At 41.1% G+C, this 18,940-nt stretch overlaps 1 protein-coding gene across 1 annotated transcript in view; it reads right to left on the reverse strand.

Moving 5' to 3' along the window:
- Positions 1-6,709: 6,709 nt before the first annotated feature.
- Positions 6,710-18,940, reverse strand: part of LOC108785136 (rho GTPase-activating protein 5-like) — a 42,122-nt gene continuing 29,891 nt past the window's right edge. The window contains exons 3-6 of the mRNA XM_018554152.1: positions 13,622-13,696; positions 10,530-10,664; positions 9,344-9,449; positions 6,710-7,116 (exon numbers count right to left, since the gene is read on the reverse strand). Of these exons, the coding sequence (XP_018409654.1) occupies positions 6,795-7,116; positions 9,344-9,449; positions 10,530-10,638 (537 nt within the window). The 5' untranslated portion in view covers positions 10,639-10,664; positions 13,622-13,696 and the 3' untranslated portion in view covers positions 6,710-6,794. The remainder of the gene's footprint in view (positions 7,117-9,343; positions 9,450-10,529; positions 10,665-13,621; positions 13,697-18,940) is intronic.

Here is an 18,940-nt window from a genome sequence, read left to right on the forward strand (position 1 = left end):
TTGCGGGGGAATGGAATGTAGGCAAAGTTTTGCCACGCATCCGATTGCACTGCGGGCGGGGGAACAAACGTGGAAGCGGTTCCATTGAATTCAAAGCACCACCACGCCCCCTCCCGCCCCAGAACGCAGGGAGAAGTTGTGCAAGCGATCGCTGTGCGTTCCAGCAGTTACCACTTTGGATTGCAACGCTTTCGGTGTTAACAAGGCCTTAGTGTTCTTCTGTTTTTACTGCTACGTCCACTGTTTTCCTGAGCCCAGCGCGTCGGTTATTCCTGAGCCGTCACTACCATATAGGCAAGTTAAGCAGTGGCGGGGGGCGAGGAAAGACCCGACTGGGAGGGGGGCCTATTTAAGATGGCGGCAGCGATCACACCTGTCAGCGCTCCCACTCTCTCCTCCCGGACGCTGCAGCTTCAGAGCGGCCAGGAGGAGAGAGAGGGAGCGCTGACAGTTGTGATCGCTGCCTTTCTAAGCAGAGGAGCTGCAGGTAAGTTCCCGCCCCCCACTCTCCCCTGCAAACCCCCAAAACTTTATTTTTTTATATTTAATTTTTATAGAATATTTTTTATTTTTTTACTTTACTGTTGGGAAATACTAGGGGTCTAAAACAGACTGACCTGATTTTTTTCCCTTTTAAAAAATAGAAAAAGATTGAGGACACAGAGCCATCAATCTTTTTCTCCAGCCCCTCTAATCAATGAACCGGAATCCTCTATTCTGAGCGTGTTTACTATAACTACAATCATGACCAGGAGGAGATATAGATCACTTCCCATTTATTCATAATTGAGGATACAGTAACCATACTCTGTACTCAATTATGTACAAACACTCAGCGATCACTATCACCCACTGCTTGTACCCTCTCTACATCCTGACAGCTGCCACAGGAGGCTGAGCGAGCGGTGGAGAGCTCAGCCTCCTGTGACAGCGCAGTCTCCGCCCACACCGCTCTCCTAGAGGGGATGTATGGGAGAGTGGGAACTGTATTTGTAGTCCTCTATAGTTGATGTACTCGGTCTAGAAAAAATGGTATTGGTGGATCTCTACTCCCAAGCATGCCGGTACCAAGGTACAGACATGTATTAATATGGATGGGAGGCAGTGTTAATTGACTACAAGTGCGGTGCATAGGCAGCCATCTGAGGGCAACAAACCATGAACTACAATCATCTATCCAAGTCATGTACTTTGACTAGTGCAACTGTTACTATATTGCCTCTACAGTAAATATTACATCCCTCCCTCTCAATATTTTGTGGCGACTGTCATTATTGCTCATATCCATAATTTTCACTGTTCAGTAACCATTACAATGGACAGTAACATTGAAATCATTTAATAATGTAATTCTTAATGTTTCTGTACACCGGAGTTAAGCATATTAAAAATAAGTGACTACTCTTCTCTTTCAGCCTTGCCAGTAAACAGCTAGTGTCGGGCTGCTTGTGCTCCAATGTCCTTTAGACTTGAATAGGGCGTACAGTACTTGTAACGCAGTTGCAACACCCTACTGAAGTCAATGGGATATTAATGCATAGACAGCCCAGAAACTAGACTTTCACCATCCAGCAGCAGACCGTGTGGGAGGTCACAGCCATTGGAAAAGGGAAGTACAGAGAAGTGTGTGTGTGTGTAATGGAGGGTGGACCAGCTGAGTGTATTGAGGGGTCTAGGAAGGGGGACTGATAGAATGTTTACAAAAAGTGTGAACTTTTACATTAAAGTGTAGTTCCACTTTGGCAGCCAAATTGGGGCAAAAAAGACTATTATGGTGCTTACATTGGTGAGTGCTTTATATTTGCTTAAAAATCCTGCCAAACCCCCTGCCCTATATAATGTTAAGGGGGAGCTGAGGGAACTTATATTTACTCTAAGGCCCCGTTCCCACTGCGCGATATGCAAATCGCGCGTTTGTCGCACGATTTGCATATTGCGCGACATCGCGAGATTTGCCGCGTTCAAGCTCGCATTGAGCAAGCTTGAATCGCGGCTAAATCCGCTCAAAAAAGGGTCCTGCTGTAGCGACGCACGACCCGCGACAGCAGGACCCTTTGCCCCATTGGATTGCATTGGAGCGCGATATCGCGCGGTAATTTGCCGCGCGATAAATCGCTCAATGTGAACGGTGTCTAACTCTGTACTGTGCTGCCAGAGCTGATTATCAGTTGCATAGATTTGAACACGGTCTGTCTTGACAAAGGGCTAAAGCCTCCGAGGCATTGTATGGTGATGAGAGGACGCTAAAGCTGAGTATACACAGAATTTTGAACGAACAAAAATCAATTCCGTCCATTCAACTTAATAATCGTTGATGCGGTTAAATCAATGATCGATTTCAACCAAAGGAATAAAAATATTTGAGCATGTTGGAAATTTTTTCTCGAGGAACGAAATTGGAACAGCGAATGTGGTTTTTGTTCAGAAACTCCATTCATTCCAAAATCAAATAAAATTTAGAACGACAATTGCTAAGCCTCTGACGGTATTATCAAATGTTCTGACGGGATTTTTCATACGAACGTGATTGCAAAATTCTACTTAACAGAGAACTATGGGGTAAGTGTTTTTCCCCATAGTTCTCTTAAGGGTCACGGGAGCACATGAACTAGCTGCGACAGCTGGCTACAGGCAGAGCCAGCTGTACCCACCCCCTCCAGTCAGCGCTGGAGGATCAGAGCGGGGAGAGGGAGGATCAGAGCGGGGAGAGGGAGGATCCCTGCGGGGAGCCATGACTGACAGTTACCACTCTCTGCAGGGAGATGATCGAGAAGTGAGCGACGGTATGTGCGCGCTCACTTCCTGATCTATTGAGACGACGTGTGACAGTTTCATTGTCACACTTCGCCTCACACCATGAGGATGAGTGATTTTCACTCACCTCTTAGTTCTCCTTTAACTCCGACCATCTAGTTGCACATTCAAACGGTTTAGAGTAGCATGGAATTTGCATAAAGACCTTCACCAAAGAAATATCTAAAACATAAGAAATAGAAATTATTTTTTTATACACTGTGAATGAGAACACAGACATATAGTGGGGGTTTCATGAAGTTTGACTGCAAAAGTAGAACTACACATTCATTTATGTTCAGTTCCACTTTTTCTGTCAAACTTTATAAACCCCCCCTGTATGTTTGTTATGTGTTCCCATCAACACAGCACAACTAAAAAATAATTGATATAATATATTTTCTACCTTATAGACATCTCTAGTTAGCAGGCCTTGCATGCTTGCCTCTCAATTTCAGCAATATCAAACTATGTCCTAATAGAGGCTTATATTTTCTTTGTTCAACCTCTAAGCATTGATGGATAAATCCCCCGCTGTCTGCATTGTACTCTAACAGCAGCCGCTGTCAGAATACCCAAACGGAGCTTGCAGGCAATTGGCTGCCTCTGATCAGGGGATGCGGGGGGCAAAAGTGTGCTGACAGCGGCACTCGCTGTGCAAATTTCGTCCGGTTCATTAGGAACCGGCTGAAATTTATACCGTGTATACCCGGGCTTTAGGACAGGCTGAACTCCCCTCATTCATATACAAAGTCTTCAGCTCTTTAACTCTTTAGGACAGACGGTCTTGCTCACCAAGTTTACAAGTGAAGAAATCTGCCAACAGTACAGACAGGGTTAATAATTTGAAACAAAACTCCCCCAAACCCACCTCAGACAGTGAGAACTAAGCAGGATTTCTCAGACCTGGAGCTGCCACAATGAACATCTAAAAAAAGTAACTTTTTTTATTATTATTATGCAATGTGACTGGGAATATGTAACAAATATAAAGTATTCTCAATTTTACACTTTAAAGTAAATCTATTGCTTAAACTTACTCTTTAGTGAGAAAGGTTTTTGCATCTGTGTCCCATTGCAGGCTTTTCCCTTCACTCCCTCTCCCAGAGACACAAATGTTCCCTGCTATATCAAAAAAAGCTTTAGATTATACTATAAAACATAACAGCTTTCTGGGCAGATCAAATAACTGGCAGGGCCGTGCGTATGACCTGCGTTACTGCTTTAGCACAGTGTGAACCAGGCGGAAATCAAATATGTACTATACTGATGACTGAATACATAGTAAAATTACTAATGTGTTATAAAGGTACAGTTACTGTTTAACCTGTAGTACCATAGGAATAGTTCCAACCATTTAGAAATAATGGTGGGATCAGGCCCCAAGAACTCTTGATAATAGAAATGTCATTGTATTCAGGTGTGTGTAGATCAAACCAATGGTATTTGTCAACTACTCGCCTATCCAAGTAGAACACTATTTATGTGAATAGTACAATATGAAAATGTATTTCACAGGTTATAGAGCAGTCCTATGATATAGGCATTATGAAGGGAGGTTTTCTGGATAACAGACATTTCACCTCATAAGCCTGTAGGATATTTATGTTAAAAGAGGTTTAACTATACGATCCAGACATTTCTAGATGAAACCCTGGACTTTGGAATGCAACAGATTTACAGCCTCATGAAAGGAATGGTTAATTCTACCGTTTCCTATAAGAAATGGAAATGAAATGTAATCAGTACCATACATTTCAAGCGTTCTGGCATACATAGAAGTTGCGGTGTAATAAACTGGCCAGATGTGAGGGACGGTCTGGGGAAAGTGTTTCTTCTCATTTCTAGTTATTAATCTGGCCATATAAGTAAATCTTTTATTCCTGAGTTTACACTGATCTGCTTCACATGCTACTTAATATGCTATATTGTTTATTGTTCTATAAAAGTACCCAGCTCACTTAAAGCGACACTAAACTCAGGAGTTAAATCTTAAAAATCCATTCAAGTACCTTGACGATTATTACAAATGTTTCTTATTTGCATACCACTCAGCTGTAGATCCTCAAATCTCTGAATTGGTGCTGACACTGTCCTTCCTTCTAGAGGGGGGCTACTTTTGTTCCCCATGGTCCCTGCGTGTGATATAGTCATCGCTCCAAGATCACTCCCGTGATGGACTACAATCTCACATTTACTTTACTAATTTGTATTGAGATTGTAGTCCAGCACAGGTGCGAGCTTGGAGCGGTGACTACTTTACATCACACACAGGGACCATAGAGAACAAAAAGTAGCCACCCTCCAGAAGGAAGGACAACACCAATTCAGAGATGATTTGAGGATCCAAGAGTGATACACAAATAAGATTAACATTTTTGTTAATAATGTACTTGAATGCATTTTTAAGATTTAACTCCCGAGTTACTGGCACTTTAAAAAAGGAACGTTATCCATCAATTTAATGTCTCCCAAAAAAGTTACTTTTAAGTCATGACAACTGTCAAGGTTGCCAGTTTGAAGGCTTGAAAGCTCAGCTGAGAGCTGAAATAGCAAATGGCTGGTGTCATAGCTGATCACATGTGCAGCACAATGACAACTGCAATCCAAACAGAGGCACCTTCCTTGGTTGTAAGGGATAGGAGGTTGCAGTTCTGTTTTAAGAATAAAGAGAAAACAAAAATCTACATTTGTTGTGGCAATCCCAATCACTCTCCATAAAGCCTTACACAGCACTTGGTGTCTGAATTAGCAGCATTGTCACCCTAGGACAGGTAGGGTGTTAGGACTACAGAACTCATCCCCCTTTCCACATCTCCAAACCACAGGTTCTGTAATTCACAGAGGTGAACAGGCCAGGGCCATTAACATTGCTCATAGGGTAGCACTCATTTCTGGAAAGATCAACAGGTATTTTCACTTTCTAACAGTCAAAAGAAGGAAAATAAGAGAAGTTCATGGTTAGCGTCCACTTAGACTAACGCACGGTCTTGAGGTTTTCATATGGTAAGACGGACTTTTTAGGCATACCTGTTTAGCCACTATAGATGCTGTGCAAGTCAGTGCATACTGCAGCTACACGCAGACACGGCTGTATGTAGTATAATAAGGTAATAAGGAATGCTTAGTTGCTTCAAAGTAATTTTTCAGTGTTGCTGCACCCTAAAGCGTATTCAAAAGCACTTCATTCTTTTCAAATGAAGAATCATTTTACTCGATGTCTTTCAGGGATACCCAAAATAATCCAGATCAAGGGATACAATTGCAAATCCAAATAGTTTAGGCTATCAGCAGCCGCTCAGCTATTATGGTGGAAGAGGTTAGTCGAGATCGGTGACTCTCTTCATGTTGACCCATTCCCTCATGCAGAACAAAACATTGATTCAATGGATGGATGTTTATTCCTGAAATATGTAAACATTTATATATGTACATACAATTATTACTTTGTATCATTTACAAGATAAGCTCTGAACCAAGCACCGCCAACAAGTAATCCATAACCCACCCCACTGCCAGGCTCCCCACACGCACCCACACATACCCACGTCTGCACACCACAGATGCTTTGACACCAAAATAAATCTCAGCCTTTAGACTGGCTGGGAAAGCACTAATGCTTCATAAATGATTTATTTCCGTAAATGTAATTAGATTTTCTATAGAAAAGAACCATTTTCTTTATTCTGTGTGTGTTATCCTCTCTTCTGATAAGTATCTTCCCGACACCTGGAGAAGTGTATAGTATTTGAAGTTCCATGCAGCAGCAAAATTTCACAAACAAGGCCTGCCACAGATCGATCTTTATCTAGACGGTCCAAAGTGTTTAAAAAAATACAAACGAAAATAACAAGAACTAAAAATAATCCGATCCATCTGCGTCATTAAGATATTACTACAGGTGAGCAGTCTTCTGTTTTTCTCCTGTGTTATGGTCTGTCAGTAAGGACCTGGGGTTATTAAATAAAGTACAGTACAGTCGTGCCCATTTATATGATGCCCTAAGAGTCAGCTTGCAGCGTGGGCTGTAGTAGCTGTGGCTGAAGTGGAGGAGGGAACTGCAGAGGGACTAGAGGTGTTGCTAGTTGTCCTGGACTGCCGTGCTGTGCTGACGGAGAACTGGTAACGCTTGGAGAATCGACCACATCGCCATCAAAAAAGAAAAACTGGCACTGCTGAATAAATGTTTCTATGACAGATTGGTGGTTCTTAGTGGTCGAGAAGAACTCCTTGTTTTCGAAATCCGGGCGCATAAGGGTAGGCCAGAAGCAGATGGAAAGGTTGTCAGCAGTCATAAGGTTGGTTTTATTGTGTTGACTGACCCTGCAGGAACAAAACAACGGATGACTGTAATGATCAAAATTGTATTCATTTATTTATTAGGGCTGCAGCTAACGATTATTTTCATCGATTTGCCCGATTATTTTTTCGACTAGTTTTATATATAAAAAAAGATCCTCTCTCAACTAAATCGATAATAGTTGCCAACTATTCTTATAATCGATTATCTATTTCATCAATTAGTTGTTACAGCCATAATATTTACATGCTATATTTTTAGATTATATTATATACATACACATGCACACGCAGTATAGTCACAATAGTTTCCTGAAAAGTAATATCACATGTCCAAAAAGTATCTATCTATCCGACTCATTAATAAATTATTACACCATATCTGCTTGTCCACAGTGATGCCTTTCTTATGGCACTCAAGTGATCTATATTTTCATCCAAATTCCAGTAACCCAGTGATGGTGGTTACCTGCTTTCTAAGGAGAAGCAGTTTTAAATATGCTTTTGTCACAAGTCTCACTATCTTCTACAATTATTTATTACAGGTATTTATATAGCACTGAAAATGTACACAGTGCTTTACACAGTGCACGTTCACATCAGTCCCTACCCCTCAAGGAGCTTACAATCCTAGGTCCCTATCTCACATGCATACATACGAGGGCCAATTTAGACAGGAGCCAGGGAACCTACCACCAGCATGTCTTTGGAGTGTGGGAGTAAACCCACACAAGCACAGGGAGAACATGCAAACTCCTTTCAGATAGTGTCCTGACTGGGATTTGATCCAGCACCACTCCCAACCCATGTGCTGACATTTTCACGTCTAGACTACATTCACATCTCTGTGTTTTACTGCATGTCAAAATTGTGCTTGCTGCACTTTCAGGGTAGTTTCCAGCAAAGCAAACTTTCCATAGAGATGAATGGAAAAGCACATAAAAACATCTAATAAGTACCACATGGGAACTGCAGAGGTGTAAATGTTGCCGTAGTTCCTCTACTTACATTACGATCATTTGCCTAAAAGTGGGCCAGGTTCTCCAAACTGAGTGTTTACTTATGAAACATCAGAATTCCCCAATGTATGCATGTCCACCATGTCTTATCAGTTTGTATCCAGGCCCGTCTTTGTTCATCAGTGTCTGTCAGATACGGTTTATTAAAAGCAATATCTAGTGCACTAAAGATAGTAGGAAGCACCCCAGAGTTCAATTACCTTCATCAGAACATTTATGTTTATTTGTACAGTCACAGAATTTCCTATACATCCTAACAGCATTAAATGTCTTCCATGTACACCATTGTATATATTATATATTCTTGATGCCTACAGATCTGTGACTGGAAAGACAAAGTACCACCTGACTATGGATATATCCTGTAGTGTACAGAGTCCCCCAGTACTTCTCCTTCACCCACTAGTAAAATGTTTCCTTTTCTAGCTGAAAATCTCTCCTACCATTTACGTTTTTGTCTCTGGTTTCACACAGATGCAGGAGATTCCCCCCTCTCTCAGCTGAGACAGCTAATCATTCAACAGTAAGAAATTGGTTTCAAGGGATAACCTACCCCCAATCCTAGACAATATAGCAAGAAAACTATGCAGCTGGGTCACAAATCTCTTCACAAAGTGTAGATTTAGGAAAAATGAAATGACACCCCTAACATAAACCATGTGCCCTATAACCCAGGCAACTATTCAGCTAGCAAAATCCAGACTAGTCATTGCTGTTTGTGAGTATGGATTGGCAACAACAAACAATGTCACATGATCTGTCACCACTAGGAAATGTTGTAAATAGCATCTAATACTCTAATTTATTGTTGTGAGAGAACGGTGTATGCGTTTACAGACCTAGCAAACAGTATTTATATATGTAGCCATATCTTCTTTTTATTTTAGATAATACGGGAAGCCCAAACATGGAATTTAGACACTATTCTATTGTTGGCTGTGTTCCCAACTGGGAAGATTTTGTCCTCACTTCCTGTTCAGGTGACGTTACAGGATTTTCCAGAAATAGAGGGGACATCTTATGTTTGACTGCTCTCACTGAGAGAATTTCCAATACCTCCCCTTTCCAGTGACAACTCCCAGAGAGACAACAAGTGTAAATCTCAACAAGGACATGACCATAAAACACTAGGCAGAGGTTTTAACTGCCTCACTCTGTACAAAACAAAAAATGTGGCAGAAGTGCTGGAATCTAAATCCAATCAACCATTGTAGTAGCAGTTCCAAACTCACCTGTTCAGATGAGATATAATATATTTTAAGACTTCAAAGTTGACAGGAGGAAAAGCCCGCAAAATATCTTTCAAAACATGAAGCCTCTCCATCTTGTCTGGGATTTCTGCAGGAACAATGTATATAAACTGTTGTAAGAAAATGTAGTCTACTTAAAATGAACACAAGTCAAACTGATGAGCACTGCAAACACTATCATGAATCCTAAGTTGCATTTTTCATTTGCAAAGGCAGGCTTTATAGAAGTAATGAAAACAAAAACATATTAGAAATAAAAGACCAGTTCTTGAAACAAATAAACCTGAAAACACACACATTATAGTTTCCCTTTAAACAAGAAATACATTTGAGACCAAAACAAAAAGATATAAGAACAACTTAGATATTCCCAAATGACAGTCTACTGCCCACCCTGCGTCCTCATGATACTTAGTGTGTGGCCTTTAAGTCCTAGCACGAAGTAATCTGTGTTAACTGAGCCAAGGTGCTTACTCGCAACCGATCAGTAGTAGGGATGATATGGCACGTGATGCAAGCTTGGGACGTGTGCTAAAGAGGAAGTCACAAGTTCCCTCAGTTGCATCATATGGCTACTACTCCATCTTGGATGGAGTAGGGGAGAGTTACATTTTCTGTCAGGTTTTTATTTCTGCCCATGATCCTGCAGGGAAGATTATACCTCACGTTCTGTCATTGTGACAGCATGACCACAAAAATAAAAAAATGGAGATCGTAGTGGTCACAAAGACAGCAATAAAAACCATTGTCAGATGTTCCAACCATCCTATGTAGTCTGTGTCTGTTGAAAAGGTTTCCTATCATGTCTTGTCCTAAAAAGTAAAGTGAGGGGAAATCTCCCCAACTGCAACAAAACACACAATAAAAACCTCACAGGAGTTTCTCCTAACCCTTCTACACTCCATCAAAAACAGAATAAAAGGTTAAGGTGGGAGTTAGGGTTTAAGTGGTGTGAACCGATTATTTTATTGATTCTATTTGAGGGTTGATGAATGTAAAAAAAAAAAATATATATATAAAATGAAGCGACTTGAACTAATGCAATATTTATGTGAACTAATTTCCAATACAGCATATGACAAAGTAACCGGACAGCCACATTTTACAATGCTAATAAAACACAATTACAATAGTCAATGATCACCTAGCGCAAACAAATTTCACTTACTTGAAGCTTCCAGAAGATCTGGGTGATGAACATATGATATCAGAGGTGCCGGCAGGTCTGAAAAGAATGCCTTCAGAGCACCAGCCACAGCATTCACATTCACCTCCATTGAAGCCAAGTTTAAATTGTTATCTGAAAAACAGAAATGACCTTTCAATAAACATGAGTCAGTTATTATTACAGAGTAATAACTTTTAACAATCTCCTGGATAGATGCATACATATACTGCAGAAAATTCATTTTGAATCTATCAGTTGATTAACTAATTGTAAAAACAGATGATCAATTACTGTCTACCGGAGAAGCAGAGCCAATATTTGTATACATCTATATAGTGGGAATCCCCCTCAAATAATTTGGTTGACGTTTAAAGTAGTACTCCTCACTGTCCCTAGGACAGCTTTTGAGTAGGATAGGGAGTGACTCATAAAACCCTATGGGGGATTCCCTATTACCCAGGATACTGTTGAGCACAAAAGTCAGAAGCAAGAAGACAGCAGAGACAGGAATAGCTAAGGACTCCAAGCAGCAGATCATGATGCAGTGGATCATGTCCCAGTGCAAACCTTTAGGGCCTATTCAAACCTATGTGTTGCATTAATTGCATTGTTCCATGCGATTAACGCACGCTATCGCACATTGCAACTACCATGCATTACAGTGTGGCAGATGTGTTGCACTGCCATTCATTTGAATGGCACCCCAACACACCTCCCGGCCGCAATGCGCTGGAATGTGGTACAATATCACAACACCATGCATAGAGGTTAAAAATAGTTGGTGCGTTGTGTGATAGCATGCGTTAATCGCAGGAAAGGGTCTGATTAATGCAACACATAGGTGTGAAGGGGGCCTGAAGATACTACAGGTGTCCGGCTTCCTGCAGCTACATATGGTCAAGTGATACTCTGATACTCATCAGCATCTAATCAGCCTATTCTTCAGCTAGTACAGAGTTACATATTCACTATATTGCCGAAAGTATTGCGACACCCCTCCAAATCATTGGATTCAGGTGTTCCAATCACCTACATGGCCACAGGTGTATAAAATCAAGCACCTCGGCATGCAGACTGATTCTACAAACATTTGTGAAAGAATGGATCGCTCTCAGGAGCTCAGTGAATTCAAGCGTGGTACGTGATAGGTTGCCACCTGTGCAGTAAGTCCATCCGTGAAATTTCCTTACTACTAAATATTCCACGGTCAACTGTTAGTGGTATTATAACAAAGTGGAAGCAACTGGGAACAGCAGCAACTCAGGCATGAAATGGTAGGCCACGTAAAATGACAGAGCGGGGTCAGCACGTGCTGAAGCGCTCAGAAGTCGCCAGAGCGGAGACTGCGAGCCAGACCTTCTCGTCCATCATGAGTACCTGACCTCACATATGCACTTCTGGAAGAATGGTCAAACATTCCCATAGACACACTCCTAAACCTTGTGGACGCCTTCCCAGAAGAGTTGAAGCTGTTATAACGGCAAAGGGTGGGCCAACTCAATATTGAACCCTACGGACTAAGACTGGGATGCCATTAAAGTTCATGTGCGTGTGAAGGCCGGCGTCCCAATACTTTTGGTAATATAGTGTATTTGGTGATTTCTGACCAGAAATTAAGCATAAGCTGAGAGCCCTCCATCAGCCAGCTGTCTTCTTCAGAATGCAGATCACTAACACCTCAATCTCTAAAATTATCATTAAATTACCAATGCTCTGTCCAAATGTCTCCAGTCACTCTGCCCAAACTGGAGTGCATTCTAAATAATAAGGCTAAATGGAATAAATAAGACCTCAATCGTCTATTAGAAAAGCTGGTAAGTAAACATTTGCGGGTTACAATTGTTCTTTAATATACATACAGTATATAATCTGGTCTCCAGCTGTTAAATGAGCCCTAAGAAAACTACAGCGCTTTTATTAGCTCACCTACTGGCTGTGAATATTTACATTTCATATTTTCTCATTACAAACAAAATAAAAAAATAGAAAACCTTTTTCTAGAAGGAACATAAAAATATACAGAAAACACTAGACATTTAATGAAATATGCAGTTCAATAATCAGTTACCCCTAAAGTTATAGGTCAGGTAGAGCCTGATGGGCTGGGCACCCACTAATGCTTACAGCTCTTAGGAACCCATTGGTAAAATCAGCCATGGCTCTGTGTCCACCTTCCCTGAAGTTCTGGGTGTTACCGTACAGCACTAGGGGTGAGGTGGACAGCCTAATGATTGCTGCAGCATGTGTGCACAGATCTTAGTACTGCACTCCCTGATAGATGCAAAAAACCATTAGGTGGTTTAGGTCTGCAGCACTTACCAAAATGTGAAATATCTTGGGTGGAGAAGGTCTTGATTTATTTACATAGCAAGGCAGAACTAAGCACTATTTTCCTTATAAAATAAAGGAGCCGGTAGGCTGCATTCCTTGCATGTATTTAAAGCTTGCTTTTCCATTTTATCCAAACTGCTTTTTATTGCTAGAATAGCAGATCTATTTCCTAATGCTAGAAAGCCAACCTCACCATGATGTAAATCTGGAATTGGCAGGACTTGCAGGGTTATGAGCTCAAACAGATAAGTGTAGGGTGCTTAACAGTGAGGCATAAAATAGCCAGCGCTGTAACTTGACAAATCAGTGCAGATCTGCTGGGCAGAGCACTGAGAAAAATGAACTGATAGCTGTATTCAGTCCATGCTGAAAGCTGCCAGCAGCGTTTATATTTACAGACTATCAAACAAAAGCTTTGCTTAGGATCCAGGTTTAGTAGAGCCAATACAAATTTACAAGTCTGGCACTAGTTATTCACTTTGCTTGCCAGGTGCCTGAATTTGGCTCCCGTGTGAACTGAAATATACAGCTTGTTCATAAATTATTGGTGTTTTCCATCCTCATAAAACACAATCCAATATACATAGTAAAACTGATAAAAAAAGAGCGACCATACTTCATTTCATGTTGGGGTGCACGGGGTGTTGCTATCCCAGAACTGGACCAACCCCTTTAATATATTGTATAAAATATGGAAAAAAAACAAGCATGCTTTAAAATGCCAATGGCTTTCTACATGAACTGCGCAGATTGCTCACCCAGATCAAACTGTTTCTGAATATTATCTTGGTCCGTCTTGTAGCCACTCACACGATACAGACCTTCTGTACCCAGTCCTGAAATTAAAGGGAAGAAAGATTACATTTCTGGCATCTCAAATAGAAGACGACGTAGTGATAACTATACAGAAGTTGATCGGCAACAATCTACTTCATAAATTGAAAGGCAAAAAAAAAAAAGGCAAAATTAGAACAAACCGTAAACAAATCTAATGAAGGCAAAACTGATTCAGTTGTATGTTAGCAGCACACACATCACATTGCTGGGCAGGTGGAGCAGTTCAATGAGAACCAAACATCAAACCAAACCGCAGGATACAACTGCTACATTTACAAAATTACTTATAGCCACTTCGACAATTTGAAGAAATCTTTAAGTATGTTATTGATTCCAAATTAGGGTTTTGCTCTCCAAAAAAGTTTTCGATCAAGTGACCCTGCCAAAGACATACAGATACTAGGACTGATGTGGGCAGAAGCCAAACAACTAATGTATGGAATTCCTTCTATGGATCCAGTATCATACTCTGCGTCCTAAACAGGTCTTCAAAGTAACAAAGCTAACCATTAAGCTACCTGTACACTCTTCCTTAAAATGGTTTACTCGAAATACCACCATGACTCTCCAACGCCAGCAACAAGCTTAAAAACTAGCCAAAAAGATAAACAATTTTCATATTGGTTGAACTTAATCTGTATGGCAATATTTGGCAAAAATATTTTGCGTTTCTCTGATGCTCTGTGGTAACATATTGCTGTAAAGCGTGTTATGTGCGTTAACATTTTGCAATTCCAAAATTCAAGGCTGCGCAGCTCTGATGTATATGTATTGCAGCGCGCCACAATGAACAGTAACGCAACCCATGTGTCGCGTGTTGTGGTCCACTGCAAAAAAAAAAAAAAGTGGCATGTATTTGTCTTTTCTGGTGCACTGGCAGGCCATTCAATTGAATGGGCAGCCTCAAGGTGCCCATACACCTGCCGATTATCATACGATAATAGCGGATGATCCCGCGATCGTACGATAATCGGCAGGTGTATAGGCAGCGTGCGACCTCTTCTACGTCGTACGACTTTCCTCTTACGAGCACGCTTGAAAACCCGCCGAAAATCGTGGTGGCGTGGTCGGAAGATGAATGCAGCACGGGCCGGTGTGCGCAGGCGCACACTGCCCGCTCAGCACTGCAATCATCGGAAGCCCTCCCTTCAGGGGGCGGGCTTGCGATGATCACAAGTACGATCTGCCTGTCTAAGATGGGCAGATCGTACAAAATTTTAATGACCTTACAACCATCGCACAACAAAAGTTGTGCGATGGTTGTAAGGAGTATGGCCAGCTTTAGCACAATGCACGATAACACATGACACAACAAGCGGGGCCTTATTAGGCCCTGAGCGCTCAGCTGGGCTGCATTTGTAAGAAGTATCCAATTACAAAATACAACATGTATTTGTAAATTGCAACATCCACTCCCAAAGCAAACTCTGCACAGTTCCGTGTGAACTTTTACATGTACTATAAATATTTCAGAAATGTTACAAGTAGCTATATTTTGAAATGGTTTTCATTCAATCACAGAATGTGCTTACGTTGCCATTACTAGGTTGGTCAAGGACACTGATCTAAAATGGCCATGTAGCCAAATAAGGTCAATGATGTCCACACAACCATTCTGCACCTTTGTTTATGTGCAGCTGCGGGGTAGGGAATGCCCAGGCCCACAGCTGATTGGGCATGTGCGCCTATGTACTTTCTGGGTTCGGGGGAGCTCATGTTCAGACATATAGCACAATAAAACTGGTCATACACTAGTAGATTAAGAGTGCTATTGATGATTATTTTGTATACCTTCCATTTGCGAAAAATCGATCCAACAGTGGTTTCCTTCTCCCCAAGCTTCTTGCTGATAGTCTTGTAGCCCATTCCAGCCTTATGCATGTCTACAATCTTGTCCCCAACATCCTTTGAACAGCTCTTTGGTCTTGCACATGGTGGTGATGTTTGAATGGAAGAAATTCTGTGCACAGGTGTTTTATATACATAACTAGTTGCCGTTATTGACAGGACTAATCTGTGCACCACATAGCCAGTCTGTGGGAGCCAGAATTATTGTTGGTTGGTAGGCAATCAAATACTTATTTTACTCACTATACTGCAACTCAAATTTATAACATTTGTATCATGTGTTTTTCTGGATTGTTGGTTGATATTCTGTCTCTATCATTTAAAATACACTTATGATAAAGATTATAGACCTTTTGTTTCTTTGTAAGTGGGCAAACTTACAAAATCTGCAGGGGATCAAATCATTATTTTCCCTCACTGTAAGTGAACATGTAACCATTCTGGTTCAACATTTTTCTGCACATGCCGTCAGCTTTTGGTTGATATAGATCATCATATTAGTTATTTCCTGTCTCGCAGCAGATGTCACAGGGAGAATTTTACTTATTCTAGATGAAGCCGTACTTATCCACTGGGGATCACTCCCAGCACTTCCTTTTCAATGCAGATGGCCAGCAAAGTGAACACAGATTTTAAAGCTCCAACAAACAAGATTTGGGCTAGTTTAGGGTAATCCAACAAACAAATCATCATGCCGCCAACACAGCCATCACAAACACCTGCCAAAGTGTCAGGATTTTAGTATACCAGTTTAGTTGCCAAGTGTTTTTCAGCAAAAACAAACGTGATTAGACAGCTGTATGCTGCAACCATTACAAAGCCCTCGGTGAACACTGCTATACTGTATGCGATCCACTAGTATTAATACTTCAAAAAGAATTTCACAAAAAGGAGTACACAGCTTCTTAGAAATATAATAATGTCTCTAGGTTATTAAACCTGGTCGGCTTTTCCTCTGGTTGAATAAAGATTTTTAACTAAGGAGGAAAGAAGAATCCAGTCAGAGCCTGTGCTTTCCTGCTGTAATAACGATTCATTACTAGGAACCATCGATTCTGTCTCCAAGTACTGAAATTTACAGTTTTGTTAAAGAGGAACTTTACCCTTATCTTTAAAAAGACAACAAAAGGCACCTTCTGTCTGTAGATGTGAATCTACAGACAGAAACTTAAAAACCCTTGACAAATAGGTTAAGGGTTTTTATATACCTCATTTTTCTTTTCCTTCCCATTATTCTCATTTTTAAGCCATTATTCTCATTTTTAAGCCATTTTTAATCCATTTCTCTTAACTTCCTGGAACTCTGGCACATGCGACAAGGACATGTGACCATACACATGCTCTCGGGAAAGAAAAATGCCTTTCCCCGAGATCTCACGAGATGTTGCAGTTTACAGATTTCCTAGCAATGCAATGGTGATGTAACCTTCCCAGGATGCATCTATTAGGCATGTGCTACATCACGCATGCCTAGGAGGACCAGAAAATGGAAAAACAGTAATTAAGTAAAAGCAAAATGTTTGTTTAACCACTCCATGACTGGGGTGTTAAACACCCTTCCTGTCCAGGCCATTTTTCAGTATTCGGTGCTGAGGTACTTTGACATTTATTCATTCATGCAACGCTGAACTGAAATGAATTTTATACCATTTTTGGGGGCAGACAGAGCTTTCTTTTAGTGGTATTTAATCACCACTGGGGGTTTTAGTTTTTACTAATAAAAGAAAGCAAAAATTGTGAACCCCCCCCCTGTTTTCCCTATGTTATGTTAAAAAACACTTATTATTGCCCAATTTTTTGGAAAATATAAAAAAGACAGGGTCTTCTGCACACTGGCCTGGACACTTCACCTGCTCCCTGGCAAGTCTGTATTCCACTAGAATTCACATCAGAACACTGAAGCTGCAGGGAACCGGACCAAGGCACACAGGATCAAATAGAACTTCTGCATCTACTCTAGACTGCTTTTCAGCCTGCATTGTGTGAGTGCGATTCTTCTCTTATTAATGTATTGTTTCACAGATTCACACGATCAGCACATGGTCGCTCGTGTATGTTTTTACCCTACAGCCGGATAATCCACGCTCCAGAATATCCACTACCTTTAACCAGAGTCTGATGTCTCCAGAAGATGCATGTCTATCTGATGATTGTTACATTGTCACCTTCTCACCTTTTATTGCACTATTTGGTGGCGCTCGGCACTCTCCCTTTTTCTCTTATTTTTCAGTGTAACTGCAGGACACCTCTGTTTCCGTGTACGATAATAGATCCTACGGGAAGTAGCCTTATGAGCTTTAAGCATGGTAGGAATCACAGACTAACAAACCTCTTAACACCTGGCCTTCAATAGCCATGCTTTTTATGCCAGCAACTGTAAAGCAGGATGGAATAGAGGTCCCTGAGACAGATGGTCTGAGCGAGTAGGCAGATGCCAGGGACCGTCTGCGACCAACCGAATGAGATCTGCGTATCAAAGTCTGCAAAACTAGTCTGGGGCCACCAGAATGACTGAAATCCCTTCCACCTCGACCATACGAAGCAAATGGGGCAGAAGCTTCCAAGGAAGCAACTCATAAATCAGACAGTACGGGCCCCATGCCGCCACTAGGTCGTACGTTACGTCTGCCAACAGATCCTGCGCCTGGCTACAAACTGATCCACCTCATCAATGAAATGGGACACTAGATGTTCCACATCCAAGATCCCCAACCGGCGACAGAAGATGAAACATATCTGGATGTGGAGACCATTTTCCCTCATCTAGGGTTTATGGTCTGGGGGGGTGGTCTTGTTGGGAACCAGCAGGGGCCTTCCCTAGGCTGACTTTTGCATTTGGTACCTAGCCTCCAACTCTTGCAGGTGGCAGTATAACCCAATGAATCAAGATCTACCGATCTTCACTGTGTCCTTCAACGAACGAACGCACGAGAAATAAAAAAGTTAATGGAGTCTTATTACATACTAAGAACCATTTTCAGGAAATATTTAGGATAGATTTGTAGTTCAGGATTAACCAAAACACATGATCCAAGAACATACAAAAACAACTTCCAAATACTAAAGGAGACTGCAAAATGTAACATTTTTGGTTTTAAGTTTTGATATACTTTGATGTCAAAATGTAATACTGGACAAGTCAAAACTTCAACAGGTAGTTTGGGCCAGTTTGGCAGCAAGTTTGGTCAAGTTACATAAGATATATTAATCTTGCTTAACAGCTGGAACACACACAAACTTATCAAAGCACATGCAACCTGTCAGGCTGTGCAGTGTTACTTTGTTTATATAACCTTTCCATTTTGCCCTTATACTAGTTAATAGGATATAGACTGGATTCCATTAATAGAAAAAAAAAAAAAAAAAAAAATTATCTAAAATTAACTTTCCCTTTT

The sequence above is a fragment of the Nanorana parkeri genome, unplaced genomic scaffold, assembly GCF_000935625.1.
Source record: "Nanorana parkeri isolate BGI_ZX_2015 unplaced genomic scaffold, ASM93562v1 scaffold144, whole genome shotgun sequence".
Taxonomy (NCBI): domain Eukaryota; kingdom Metazoa; phylum Chordata; class Amphibia; order Anura; family Dicroglossidae; genus Nanorana; species Nanorana parkeri.